Source organism: Vespula pensylvanica, chromosome 23, assembly GCF_014466175.1.
Source record: "Vespula pensylvanica isolate Volc-1 chromosome 23, ASM1446617v1, whole genome shotgun sequence".
In the NCBI taxonomy this organism is placed as follows: domain Eukaryota; kingdom Metazoa; phylum Arthropoda; class Insecta; order Hymenoptera; family Vespidae; genus Vespula; species Vespula pensylvanica.
The window spans coordinates 1,064,785-1,079,057 of NC_057707.1; the positions used below are offsets into that span (position 1 = coordinate 1,064,785).

At 30.0% G+C, this 14,273-nt stretch overlaps 2 protein-coding genes across 2 annotated transcripts; one reads left to right on the top strand and one right to left on the bottom strand.

The window, feature by feature from the left end:
- Positions 1 to 6,027: 6,027 nt before the first annotated feature.
- LOC122636820 (putative sodium-coupled neutral amino acid transporter 7) lies at positions 6,028 to 8,672 on the top strand. Its single transcript, XM_043828433.1, has 5 exons — positions 6,028 to 6,172; positions 6,241 to 6,419; positions 6,501 to 6,861; positions 6,943 to 7,186; positions 7,306 to 8,672. Exons 2-5 carry the CDS (start codon positions 6,317 to 6,319, stop codon positions 7,963 to 7,965), a joined length of 1,368 nt encoding a protein of 455 aa, XP_043684368.1. The 5' UTR covers positions 6,028 to 6,172; positions 6,241 to 6,316; the 3' UTR covers positions 7,966 to 8,672.
- On the bottom strand, positions 8,185 to 14,218 carry LOC122636818 (E3 ubiquitin-protein ligase RNF123-like). The gene is made up of 10 exons (XM_043828431.1): positions 12,800 to 14,218; positions 12,370 to 12,692; positions 11,282 to 12,253; positions 11,065 to 11,201; positions 10,862 to 10,983; positions 9,650 to 10,770; positions 9,254 to 9,582; positions 8,980 to 9,145; positions 8,764 to 8,916; positions 8,185 to 8,664 (listed from the first exon to the last, which is right to left on the bottom strand). Exons 1-10 carry the CDS (start codon positions 12,895 to 12,897, stop codon positions 8,348 to 8,350), a joined length of 3,738 nt encoding a protein of 1,245 aa, XP_043684366.1. The 5' UTR covers positions 12,898 to 14,218; the 3' UTR covers positions 8,185 to 8,347.
- Positions 14,219 to 14,273: the final 55 nt, after the last annotated feature.

Below are 14,273 nucleotides of genomic sequence, written 5' to 3' on the forward strand. Positions count from 1 at the left end.
AGAGAGCAACCATCAAAATTATTGAAAGATTCGGTTTTTGACATTATACGTAGCAACGAAATTCAGATGCAACCATCCCGAGATCAAAATTATAAATTATTGAAATTTTAGATTAAAATTATTTTATGTTACTCGCTTACGTTATGATCTTCGTAATATTTAAGCGAACTATATTACGTTTAAATATTACGAGCATGAAAATAATTCATCTATCGATAATATATTATTTCTAATACGACAGTAAATTGAAATCTTATAAAAGTTACTATAATTCAGTTTATCTAATTACCAAGAAGAATGATACAAATTCTTCGTTCTTTAAGTAAAAAGATAAAAAACACCCTTTGCACTTGGTTTCCTCTTGGACGATATCTTGCAACAATACGGCGCCATTTCGTCGCGCAAATGTGGTATATAGTGTAACATATTATGTACTTTCACTTTGGTACCAAGGAATGTGTTATAATGGTATTTGATTTATATGAATTTATTGACAAATTTTTTTTTTTTTTAAATAGAATCGAAATTTTATTCCATGTAATTTTCTACGATATTTATGTTAAGTTTTGTTGCAATTCTTGTACACTATTTTCATCGTTATCATTATCTATGAGATTTCTTTATTTTTCTGATAAACTTTCTGAGAGGTCGTCCGAATGCAAGGGATTAAAAAGGAAAATGAAACATGAATTAAAATCCAACAAGTAACTGATATTAAAAGAAAAATAGTCGTTACAAAATAGACTTAAAAAAAAGCAAACAAATATATATTTAGAAAATGTATCATATTTTTCATCAATTTCATATTTTTATATGCATGGGGTAAATGTAAACTCGATTTTTGATTTATATTTACTGTTCTCTTAATTTTTCAGAAATTCAATTCTTAGTTTTTCAAAAATTCATTAATCATCTCAGAAAAAGACACAGCTCGGAAAAAGAATAAATAAGCATAAAGTTTCATTTCTTAAATGAATTCTCAATACATATTTGTTTGCTTTTCTCTTTCATGTTCTTTTTTTTTTTAATTAAAATTTTTTCTTTTATTTCAATTTATCGTTTGATTTTCTTTTTGATTTTATTTTTACTTATATTCCTAAAAATCTACACGCCAAAATAAATAGTTTATCAACATGTAAACAATTATATGAATAAGTATGTATGCAAATACGATTAAATTTTAGTATATAGTAAGATATATATATATATATATATATATGCATATATATATATATATATACATGTGTGTGTGTATGTGTGTTTAAATGTTTAAATGTTTAAACGCACACAAGCACATACGTATATACACATACATAAAACGTATATATAAGAAGAAACATTATGTCAAATTATCGTTAAATTAATTTTTAACAATATGTAATGAACATAAAAACGACTGGCGAAGATAGTTCTATGGCCCTCTATTAATAATTATATCTTACGCAACTGACTACAGAAAAACAATTACTCCTGACTAATGCATTCAGATTGATAGACAGAAACAAAAAAAATTCAATCTTCCCAAGACCGTCTGGTTTAAAATGATACATATACTATACTATTATCGCAGCTGATTGAGGGCATATATATTATATTGGATTTTCTCTCTTTTGAGTCTTCTAAGAATTTGCATGGAATATTGTAATGGAATATTGTAATGGAACATTATTGCATGGAATCTTGTAATCTCTTTCAATGTATTCAATAAATTCAAATATCTAATCAAGATTTTTCTACAATTTATTTCTGTCCTTACTATTTTTCATACATACATCACAATGCTACCAATAATTTTGAATCGAAACTACCGTAAATGGTAAAATTTTTTTTTTATTTTTATCCTTTTCTCTTTTTGATTCTTTCTCTACTTTTGATTCCTCCTATCGACCATTCTCCATAACCATATGTTTTCGATCATTTTACTTTGTAAAATTCTAATTTTGTTTATCTCCTTTTGGGGGAGTGAACATTTTTTCGTATTTACTTATTCATATTTATTTATTTTTCATGAAGAGAACATTGACATCATGAATGAACATTGACTTAAAAAGTAGAATTCAGAAGATTCTATTCAGAAGGAAAGGTTATTTCATGGAAAGACTATCTTCTTACAATATTTTTAACTTATGCTTTGAGTCATGTCAATCGGTTAGTCGAATAACGATAAATAAAAAAAAGTATGATAGATTTCTATTATGTTAGGCGATGTATTATATAAGTGTTATATCATATTCTTATTGAGAAATTAAATTATTCGGATAATGCATTCGAAAAATACAAATATTATTTTACCAGAAATATAATAAAACCATTGCTATACTCAGTTGTAGGTAATAAGAAATAAATTTTTGCAGAAATATAATATTTTCATAGGAACTAACTAGTTTAGAACATAATATACGCAATATTTTATATATTATTTAATTGGATCATTCCTTTAAGTTCTTCGATCGGTAATAAATTTTTAGAAAAATCTACTCGTTCGTATGAAAGAATTGCAACATGGTGCATTGCTTTGCAAAAGACGTAATCGACTAATTAAATGATGCAGTTAAATAGGTAATTAAATATGCAACTAATCATATTATGCAATCGTCTGCTCGGTTTGATAATAAGTAAACAAATGAAAAAATTCACTTCTTATTTCTAACATGAGACAACAGGTCTCCGTACAAACGCACACAGAACCGCGTACGTATTCCTGTCCCCATGCTAGTACACTTGAGTACACACGAGACACACATTCATGGAGAGAAGTAATAACAATTCATTTATTCTGAGAGTACTTGACGATACGTAAGGAAGAACGTAATACATACATGCATTTTCAATAAAACCTAATCAAATCATATCAACAAAAGAATTCTATTTACACAGCAAATTAATTCGTTCAAATTTCGATATTACTGAAAAACGTACATTAAATGTTATAAATATTTTTTCAGTAGAATATTATGATGAATAATTTGAAACATTGAACTCAAAATTTCTTCTATTTATAATTAAATAGAATAATTACTCAATTTAAATTAATGGAATAATGATAACACTATGACGTAAATATGAACTTAACATTTCTCGTATAACTTAAATGTATTCCCGGGCTAACATTATTATCTCGAAAGCGGTGAAACTTTATACCGTTCTCGTAGGTTTAATCACGTTAGAAATAAACGGTCCTCAGTTCCATTTCAATTCCACTTTGATTCATGTTCCACGTTCAACGTCGGATAACTATTCAACGGCCTTTTTGATTAAAGTCGATTATACCATTTAACTAAAGTTCCCCATGTATAGATCCTTTGAAGAATGTATATTGCATCTCTTTGTATTACCATTCGAAAAAATGATGTTATATCGAATTAAAAGGGATTTGTCGAGAAATTAATTTCTTCCCAAGCCATATTCTTTTTAATCAAAAATTTTAATGAATCTGCCTAAAGCGCATTTAAATGAAATACGTAAAAGAGAAAAAGATGATATAATGAACAAAAAAAAAATAAATATGGCGAGAGGTTCTCTCTGAATCCATATTAATTATTATAAAATATTATATAAGTAATTATATAAGTAATAAAGAAAAAGAAATGTGATATTGTCGAGAGGTGGAAAAGAATCGGAGAATTTAATTCTTATTGATAGTTATTCTTAAGCATACAAATAAGAAAAAAATTGTCAATCGTCAACATTCTTTAGTTAACTTTAAATTGTAAACTCTAAAGAAAAGAAGAAAAGAAAAAGAAAGAAAAATAATATGTCGAATTGAAAGAGATTGTTAGAGAAGTTTATTTCCTCTGAATTAGTTTCATTTTCGATCTTGTCGTCCGTGAAAGCAATCAATACGTAAAACTATCAGCAAATCGATGGCTATTTGTTGCGCAAACGCAGTCGTACAGATTTACATCATTTTATATATATATATATATATATATATATATATATATATATATATATATATATATTGAAACCAACTAATGTATTAAAATGGTATTGTAGACATAGAGAATCATATATATTTCTGCAAAAAAAAATCCAAATTTTGTCCTTCATAATTTTCTACGATGTCTATGATAAAAGTTGAAGAAATTCTCTTCCAATGTTTTCATCCCTCGCATTATGTATGAGATCTCTCCGTTTTCTTCTTGGATGGCATCACTATCACTGCTATCGTTTCCTTCCCCATTAATATTTATTTTTTCTAACGTATCTCTGTATAAATGTCTATTTGAAATTCCCCTTCGGTATTACTTATGATAAAAAATTCACTCATGTTTGGAAATGTTGCCATTCTCTTAATGAAAAAGATATAAATATGTAAACGGGTTGGTAGTCTCAAATTGTATATTACGAAATCACAAAACGATATATACCAAAAGAATATTACGTTTCTAATTTTCTGACTTATTAGTCCAGGGATCTATCTATACTACTTGAAGTTTTAATACGAAGTGAGTTCAGCTTTGAAAACTTCTTAACTAACTTTGTTAGAAACTCTCTTAAATAACTTTGTTAATTTCTTAACCAGTTTTTGATTACTTGTTTATTTCATCAAATATCAGTATATCGTACGAGGCATGGAATTTTTGATTGATCTTCCATAATCATTAATTAGTGATTTTTTTCCTGCATTATTGTCCACAATGAGCTATTTCAAGCATAATTCGATATCGTTCCGTTTTAATAACAATTCGCAGATAGAAATTCGATCTATTAAATTTTTCATTATTAAATCATGTGACACGCAAACATCGGATTTTTTTTCTAACCAGTCTTCTTCAAATGGTTTAAAACTGTTTTGTGATCGATCACTTACATCATAACTTTCATATCGAAAACGTTTGAACCAGTTACGTACGACATTCGCTAATACTGCATCGATCCCTAAACATCACAAATTTGTTTAACCGCTCGAGTCGCTTTCTCCACTTTTTATAATAAAACTTCAAAATATATCGCATTTCTTCTTTATTTTCAAGCATTATCAAAACGTAATAAATTTTAAATAAATAAACGAATAATCATGATCCTTCTAAAAATACTCAACGATATGTCACCTTTTAAGCGCGCACCATTATTGCCAAATTGATTGATTAATATTATCAGAATTATACCAGAATAATGTCATCGACCAATAGAATACGAATAAACATTTTTTCTGAATTAACTCAATATAAATAACGAATTAAGAAATAAAGTAGAACGATAATTAAGTTCCAACCGTTTTCATAAATTATAATGTTATGCTTTTGTATTAATCTTTACTGTTAATTTTATTCCTGCTTATTTGCGTCAATATCATTCATGTATATAATTTAAAATTAGAGAAAATCATGATTAAATAATAATGTCTCTTACCGACGAGTTCTTAGCAAATTTAAAAAATAATAATGATTCCAATCGAAGAACCAAAACTTACGTTTTTAAAATGGAACGAAATTAAAATATTCTTGAAACTCATTATAAACTCATTATGTACAATATTCATTATAAACATTATGTACGAAATTTAAACTCATTATAAACAATAATGTACGAAAAAGACCATGATCGAAGGAAGAAGAATGAGCCGTTGCCATCCGGTCAAACTATTGATAATAATCTCTACTCTCGATAATTGAAACCGATTTACCGTTGCATTAAATCTTTCCTTAATTTAATTTTTTAATTAAATTTTTCTTAATATTTTAATCAATAACATCGTTAATTATTATCATTATTTTATGGAAATTAACTCGAATTATTACAAATATCAAGGATCAAGAATTTTTTATGTACATTTGATATGTACAATATTATTTGAATTAGAAAAATTCTTACAAATTCTAATTTGACAACTATCAAAATCATATATTTTCATATTCACTGACGGTCACCGCAACATTGCACGATGTCATTATCTAATATCGATTTATACTTAACGTAGTTATGCTACGTTATCGACAGTCGATACAATTATATGTTATCGACGATCACAACTATAACTTTGTTATCGACATGAATTTGAATACAATAACTTTTTACATATGTTAGTGAATAACATAATGGTGAATAAGTGACAGGTTCGAAAAGAGAATGAATTATTTCAAGTTAATGATAAGTGTGTAATAAATATTGCTTTCGGAATACATTGCACCTTATTTCTTTTTATATCAACTCTGATTAATTTTTTCTGGTATTTTGACCTTTGCCTTTTATGTCGGGCTGAGCTCATAGATAAACCTCGTCTTTTTTGTTTGTCAGACAATCGTTAATAATACGAATGATGAGAATTAATTGGTAGTTCGAGTTATTAAGTCTTCTTGGAGACGTGTCGAACATGAATTATTTGACTGGTGAAACCGATCGTTTAATTAATAATGATGTCTTTTTATCAACTGCTCCTAGTCCTTCAGAGATACGTACTCGTGAAACTAGAACTGGTTAGTTATGGTTGTTTTTTTTATCATTAACAAAGATTTTCCTCCAGAAGAATATATTTATATCTATATTTTCTATTACAGGATCTAGCGTTTTAAGTACAATATTTTTGATCGTAAATGCCACTCTAGGAGCAGGACTTTTAAATTTTCCACAAGCCTTCGATAAGGCAGGTGGTATCGTCGCTTCTATAACCATTCAATTGGGATTTCTAATATTTATTACGGCTGCTCTTATCGTCTTAGCAAATTGTAGCGATATTACAAACTCTACGACTATACAGAATACATTGGCAACTTTGTGCGGACCTAGTGCTCTTTTTCTCTGTGCACTATGCGTGGCTGTATATAGTTTTGGATGTTGTCTGACATTTTTAATTATTATCGGCGACCAATTAGATAGAGTTTTAGCTACTTATTATGGAACAGATTACTGTCACACTTGGTAAGTATATAATGTAATTATCTACTAAATTAAATTTTATGCTTACAAGGAATAGAATTTATATTACAATCGATGTTTCAGGTACATGTCTAGACAGTTCGTCACTGCTGCAATTAGTTTTGCCTTCATATTTCCATTATGCTTTTTTAAGCGATTGGATGCATTAAGTTATGCTAGTTCTATCGGTTGTATAACCATTCTATACGTAGTCTGTTTGATAAGTTACAAAAATTTTACAAAGACTACTGCTACAATTGTGAAAATATGGCCTGACAATATATACGAAACATTACATATAATTCCCATCATATGTTTTGCATATCAGGTTTGTTACATCATTGTTCTTACCTCACGAGAACGTATCAACTTTCATTATTATTCATTAATATCAGAATATAAAAAAAATAAGAATAATATGTTTTATTTTTTCCTTTCTTCCAATAGAGCCACATGACTGCAATACCGATGTATGCCTGTATGAAAGAACGACAACTTGGAAAATTTACGATATCTGCTGTAATTAGCATGATTATTTGTCTTACCGTTTATACAATAGTTGGCATTCTTGGATATGCAACATTTGGAACAGGGAAAGTACCTAGTGACATACTTCAAGGATACTCGGATAAAAGTACAATAGTTACTCTAGCCATCGTTTCAATCGCCATAAAAAACTTTACAACATATCCAATCGTTTTATATTGTGGTCGAGATGCAATTCTCTCTCTGCTTGGCACATTCGTCGATGAGAACGTTAAAATGAGAAGCTTCATTACGTCCGTTTGGTTTATAGCGTCATTAATTATAGCCATATTGGTACCAGATATATCTCCGGTTATTAATTTATTAGGTGCATTATCAGCTACATTTATTTTTATATTGCCAGGAATATGCCTTCTTCAAAGTACTCTCATCAAAGATCCTGAATTGTATTTGAATAAAGATCGTTTGCTTATTCTCTTAGCAATTACGATTACTGCAATAGGTGCATTTGTCTGTGGTATAGTATCCATCGAAGCACTTAAAGATTTGAAGAAACCATTGGCTGAACAACCACTCGTAACAGGTTTCAGAATACGACTTGGAGAAAGTTTATGTTCTTAATTATTTTTAAGTATAAAATTAATATTATCAAATCTATTGAAAAAATTAAAACGTCAGAGAAAGACTGATGATGTAGATATTTGTTTATTTTTATACTATGCGCCACATGCCAAATGATAATTGTAAGAAATGATTTTTTTATGAAGAGACTAACTCTTTCCTATATAGCAACATTCAAATTCTGCATCTGTGTTATTGCATATATTGTAATGAAAGATGTATCGGATAAATAAACTGTTATTTTATTATAATATTTTATACATTTACCTGTTACATGTTAGCTTTTGTTAGAATTTAATTTCAATTGTACTTAATTTCAAATTTTTAAATATACTTTTTATAACACAGTGTACATAATTTTGATAATGTCTCTAGGAATGGATCAAGATTCTTTGGTGTTTGTCAGTTCCATAGAAAAGTCGTGTAAAGTATTACCATAAAGATCGATAACTTTACTTATTGTCGCTTTGCAAAAAAAGCATTCTCTTGTGTTGAGAAGGTGACGATCGATACAAAAGCGACAAGTTTCGTGATTACAAGGTTTAAACTTTGCACTTATTGGGAAGGCATAACAAATAGTACAAGTGTTTTCATCATCTATTAATAGTCTTGAATCTGGTAAGAGATCACGACAATAATCTAAATAATTTATCATTGCTCTGACTCGACTAATTTCTTCATCGGTTACATAATTTTCATCTAAAATTACAAAAGAAGCATGTAATAGCGCGCACGACATAATTATTTAATATTAAAAACTATTAAAAAATCATTTAATTACTCAAGAATTATACTTACAATTTAAAAATGAGAATGGCTTTAATCTTTTTTCTTTTTCCTTTGGAATTTTCATATTACTTTCCCCTAATACGAAGTACAAAGAACTGATTTGAAAACTGGGTTCAATCAATAACGTACGTGTAACTTTAGGTACTTCCGCTGATGGTCTTGCTGAATAATAAATGTAAAATAAATTGTCTAGAATATTACATTATATTGTACTTTCATACTTACGTGTAAATTCTGCCATGTCTTCTTTAAGTAATGCCAACAATATTCCGATAACTGCGGTGAGTATTGGAAAATGATCTATCAATTCTAAATCTGGAATTTCCAATAGTACAACTTGTTGAAAGCAACTGGTTTGAGAACTCATCCTGTTTAATATTTGACATAGTAACTAAAATAACAACAAAGATTTCATTATGTGACATAGTTTTCTCTCCAAGTCATTACACGAGAAATTAATATAAGAAATAAGAATAAAATAATGAGATATGATACGTACTTGACATAATCTAGATAATAAATTTTCTCTAGAAGACTGACTAAGATCGATAAATATATCCGGTGCTACTGTGCATAACATTTCTAAAACTCTTAGTAATGCGACACTCAAATCGAAGCAAGTAGCACAAATTTTGAGTTGTCTGGACTCGATGAATACCCTTTCGGGTCTTGATGAAATATTATGAATTTCTTGTATCATACCGATAAATTCTGAGAAAGCCCAATTTAATTGATTCAACAAAGAATTTAAGAATTGTATAGTATTTTGAGGTTTCCCTAATAATCCATCCCTTACATGCAGTTGATATATTAGAGAAGGATAAGGTTCTGAAATATTAATAATGGATGAAAACATAATAAATTAGAGACCGTGAAAAATGAAGAAAGGACGCACTTAACAGCTGATGATGCATAGGTTCTTGTTGTAATAACTTTGGTCCGACCTTTCGACATAAATGTGGACTTTTTTCATAACGAAATGCAAATCCGTGACCTTGCCAAAATCTCATAAGGATCCAGTTCGATTGAGCCCATGATCTATTTTCAAAAGGTCTTAATAGATTTGCGACTACCTTCAGTCTATTTTGCAGCGATACATTTTCTAGCGCCTCGAGTGTAATAGGATTGGATATGAATCCAGCAAATGTTAACATTAGCGTTTCTTTCGAATTTGTATTCACAATTCGTGGATCGAGATAATGGAAACAAAGGAATTCAGCAATATCCAATAACATTTCCTGATAATCTGGTATCGTCTCGATGGGCATAGTAGGATGAATATGATTACGTATGCTAATGCATAAATCAGAAAGTGTTTCAAGATAAAAATCAGGTACAAAACTGAACATGTTTCCTTCTCCGCTTGCTTTTTGTAACGTTAATGTCAGTACTCTTAACAACCAACCCAGTTCTCCTAGCTTTTCTTCTGAAAATACTGCAGCACGAATCCAAGCCATTTGTCTTGACTGTTCGGATAATTTTTTATTGAACACATCTATCGAACGTAACAACTCTTCTTGAATTAAATGAGAGGTCTCGTCCTCGTAATTCCTAATATAATCCAATCTTTTTTTAGCTTCAGCAAGAGCAGCTACAAATTCAGAAATGCTATCCTTAAGATTAGCAAGTTTCGCTACTTGTTTCCTCGCTGCCGCGTGATAAAACAATATAATGCCATCTAATAATTCTAACAAAGACACAGCAGCATCTAATGGACCTAGACGCAGTGGCGTTCTATCCTCTCTGCTAAAATATCCCATTCTTTCCACTAACATGGTACTTCCTTGCGCTGATGCATTAACATTAATCATGCGAGCAAATGCAGGTATAACGACTGGTAAATCCGACAGTCTTGCGAGGAATGGTGGATCTTGCGGTTGTTCCATAGAAAGGATCACTTCGTGATCTGGACCCAAAATTTGAAGCAATTCTTTTTTGAAGGTCTTATTCAAATGAGATAACACTCCTCCCAATCTATCAATTCCTGAGTAATTGATTGATCCATCGTAGAATAACCTATGAGACATTGATATATCCATTGACTTTTTTCTTTTTCTTTTTTGTTTTCTACAGATAATTAAATACGATTGATTGCAGAAGTACTTACTTGCACGGTACAAAAACGGGGCTGACCCCAATTTCATCGTTCCATAAATATTTGAATGCAGACAAAAGTCGATAAAAGCAACAGAGACTAAGAACCAAAGGAGTCTGGAGATGCGGCGTTGTCTGGAGGAATACTGTGACTGAATATTTGGAATTAAATGTAATCCTTAGGAAAGAATTAATCTAACAACGCCTTATACTTACACGAGTCGTTGTGAGATTTTCATGAACGAAACGTTTGAATTTTCTTAGAAAAATAGTCCTCGATGTAGGTCTATTGGCAGTACCATCAGAATTATCAAGTAGAGTCATTAATAACCAGAGTTGTATACTTTCTAATTCTGTAATAATAAAAATCAAGATCACAACATAACGAATGTATAACAAAAGGAACAAAGAAAGCATTTAAAAACACACGTACCCTCTACTGAGTCTTTAATATTTTCACATGCTTCTATGTATGCACCTTTCCTTACAGCAATAGATGGATCAGTAGGATCGGTTTCCCACCAAGGCTGCTGAACTACATTTGCTAGACCAATGTCGTCCATTGGTTTAATATGAACAAAATTTGCAAATCTCACACGATCGAAAAGCAGGTACTTTAGAAAGTGTTGCCGAGTCGTAGTATGTAGACAAAATTGTATCAATAGTATTAAACTATTATACTGATTCGAATATTCAAGGAAAAAGGAAACGTGCCTGAACGTCGAATAAAGATAGAGGAGCGTACTGTCTAAACAAGATCTCATCTCTCGTTCCTCGAGAAAAGTCCATAGAAGATCTAAGCAAGTCATTAATCTTACTTTACTTTCACGAAATTTCAACGAATCCCTTGCTCCGTATTTTTGTATTCCAGAAATTTCGTGTAAAAAAGGAATGAACACACCTTCGACGATATATGGAATGGTAAGCAAAGGACCAATATGCATTAAGATGGTTTGTGCAATGCACATGAGAAATGCATGTACTGTCATTGATCTATCAGCCAACGAAACATTTGTATTTTTTAAACTAACTATGTAATCTATGACATGGGTAAACCATTGAAATAAAAATGTAGCTTGTATAACTTGTGATTCTGGTGGAGCTTGAATAGCTTGATAACCTTCTAAGGGATATCTTAAAGGAGTTCCTCCAAAAAAAGCTGTGACATTTTCAGTAAACGTCAAGCTTACAGTCGGAAAGTAAGCAATACCAGGACCCATAGATATATTTTCAAATGCTCTGCCAAGATGTCTTCCATTTCTATAAAAATCTATCGTTCCATCATCCATGTTTAACGTACATCCTATAATATCTCCTGTAAGCCATGATTCTCCATATTTAGTAGGTATCACATTCCATTTTCTTACACGGTGGCCATCATATGCATAAGAGTTAACAGTATCTCCTATCGAAAATTATCGAAAATTAAGAGAAGATGAAAAAAATTTGTTCGCAATATTCTTTGATTAATCATTAAGAAAAACCTTAATTGAATTGCCGGACTATATTAATTATACTTACCAACTCCACATTCCATATCGTATTTACATCGTGAAGTTCCCCAGCCTACTTGCATTACACCTTTAGAACCAAGCTGAAGCTCATACATCCATTTTCCTTTGTAAAGTGCTGTATTAGCCCTCATTGTACAAAAATTTCCTTGAGCAATAATACTCGATCTATCTGGCGAAACAATGAATAAACCAGTATGCGCGTTAACATCAAACTTGACAGTTTTAGGCCCTATACGACCCTCCCTATCGTCTGTCAACTTTTCTACACAAGCATACTTAGATAATGTATCTTTAATGAAAACCTTCACCATATCCAAACTTTCTGAAGTACTGAAAAAAATTATTACAAAGCATCGCGTAAATATATAAGAAATTAAAATAAAAGAGAGATCAAAAGAGAAGAATTATATCTCAATATAACCAATGTTACAGGTTACCTCAAAAACTTTACGTTGGTTGTTCTAGATTTAGTTTTTGTCATTTCTATGACATCATTAACTCCAAAAATATTTTGTATGACTTCCTCTGCCTCCATATTCTAGATAATTGTCAAGTATCAAAATTAGCATTGAATGGTAAACGTGAAATAATGATTTTTCTAAGAATAGAAGAAATCTTTTTAGATACGAGAACAAAATGATTTTCGGCCAAAGTTAAACCAGATAATAAAGGTACACATCGCGCCGACACAATTTCTGTTGACAATTTCTTCGTGGTATATGTCAAAGTAAATATCTATTTAAATCAATTGATTCGTGTACAAACACATCGTGCCATTATTATTCTCTCTTATGACATTGGCGGCAATTATTACTGAATTTTCTTCTAAATTTCGATATATCAAACAGCTGATCTTTTTTTCTTTTCTTTTTTCTCATATAAACGTAATAACTCTATTATAGATACCAGACAAGAATAAACGAATAAAAGCACAATGTTCGATAAACTGGAAGAGAATTAAAAAATCGACGGTTAATATATATGCGCATGAGCACACTTCTGTCACTTTTGACACAAAACGGCATGTCTATCAGCTGATATATCAGCTGACTTATCGACGGAGCGCGCTGTCACTTATTCGACCGTGACCGACCGTAAATGTGCGCGAATTTTAAATCTTATTCTTTGACAGTAGCGACAAATAACAAATATTACGAGCCTTTATTTCTTCGTGTTTCTTATCCTTTTTCTTCTCTGAAACTTATCGAATAATCTATGTAACAAATACTTTGAAAGAACAAAATATTCATTTCTTTTCATAAACCAAAACAGGGATTTTAAGGAATAAAATAGCTTAATGGATGTTTACTCCATCGAATGTTACAGAGCCTATAAGTTCCTTTATTCATATTATTGTGATATCATTAGCCTTATAACAGAGAATCATCGAGATATTAGGCATTTATACTTTCTTAAAATCACCGATATAAAGATGTAACTTTTTTTTTTCTTTTCTTTTTCTTGTTTTGTTAAAAATTACATATTCAATTACAATTAATCGAGAGAAAGAGAAAGAGATCACAAAGAGGAACACAGAGAACAGGGGGAGGGTGATTAAAAGTATTAATTACTTATACTTCAGTCTCCATTGGTAAAGAGATTAAAAGTATAGTCAACGACGACACTTTAAAACTGGACAATTATTATACACAACTTTGAATAATTCACAAAGGGATAAAGGAGAGAAGATTGTGTATTCACAAACTTTGGCATTATCTTATTGCGGTGGGTATAATAATAATTGCAATTTTTCCTTCGTTATCTCAATATCATACAGATCGTCAGATGATGATGATGATGATGATAATAATAATAATAATAATAATAATAATAATAATAATAATAATAATAATAATAATAATAATAATAATAATAATAATAATAGCAATAATAATAATAATAATAATAATA

Bases quoted from the DNA above. Each gene is read 5' to 3' on its own strand.
- LOC122636820 (XM_043828433.1), top strand. From the start codon at position 6,317: ATGAATTATTTGACTGGTGAAACCGATCGTTTAATTAATAATGATGTC. The intron at 6,420-6,500 runs GTTAGTTATGGT...TTTCTATTACAG, and splicing joins TACTCGTGAAACTAGAACTG to GATCTAGCGTTTTAAGTACA. The intron at 7,187-7,305 runs GTTTGTTACATC...TTCTTCCAATAG, and splicing joins TCATATGTTTTGCATATCAG to AGCCACATGACTGCAATACC.
- LOC122636818 (XM_043828431.1), bottom strand. From the start codon at position 12,897: ATGGAGGCAGAGGAAGTCATACAAAATATTTTTGGAGTTAATGATGTC. The intron at 10,771-10,861 runs GTAAGTACTTCT...AATGTCTCATAG, and splicing joins CCCGTTTTTGTACCGTGCAA to GTTATTCTACGATGGATCAA. The intron at 9,583-9,649 runs GTGCGTCCTTTC...TTAATATTTCAG, and splicing joins TATGCATCATCAGCTGTTAA to AACCTTATCCTTCTCTAATA.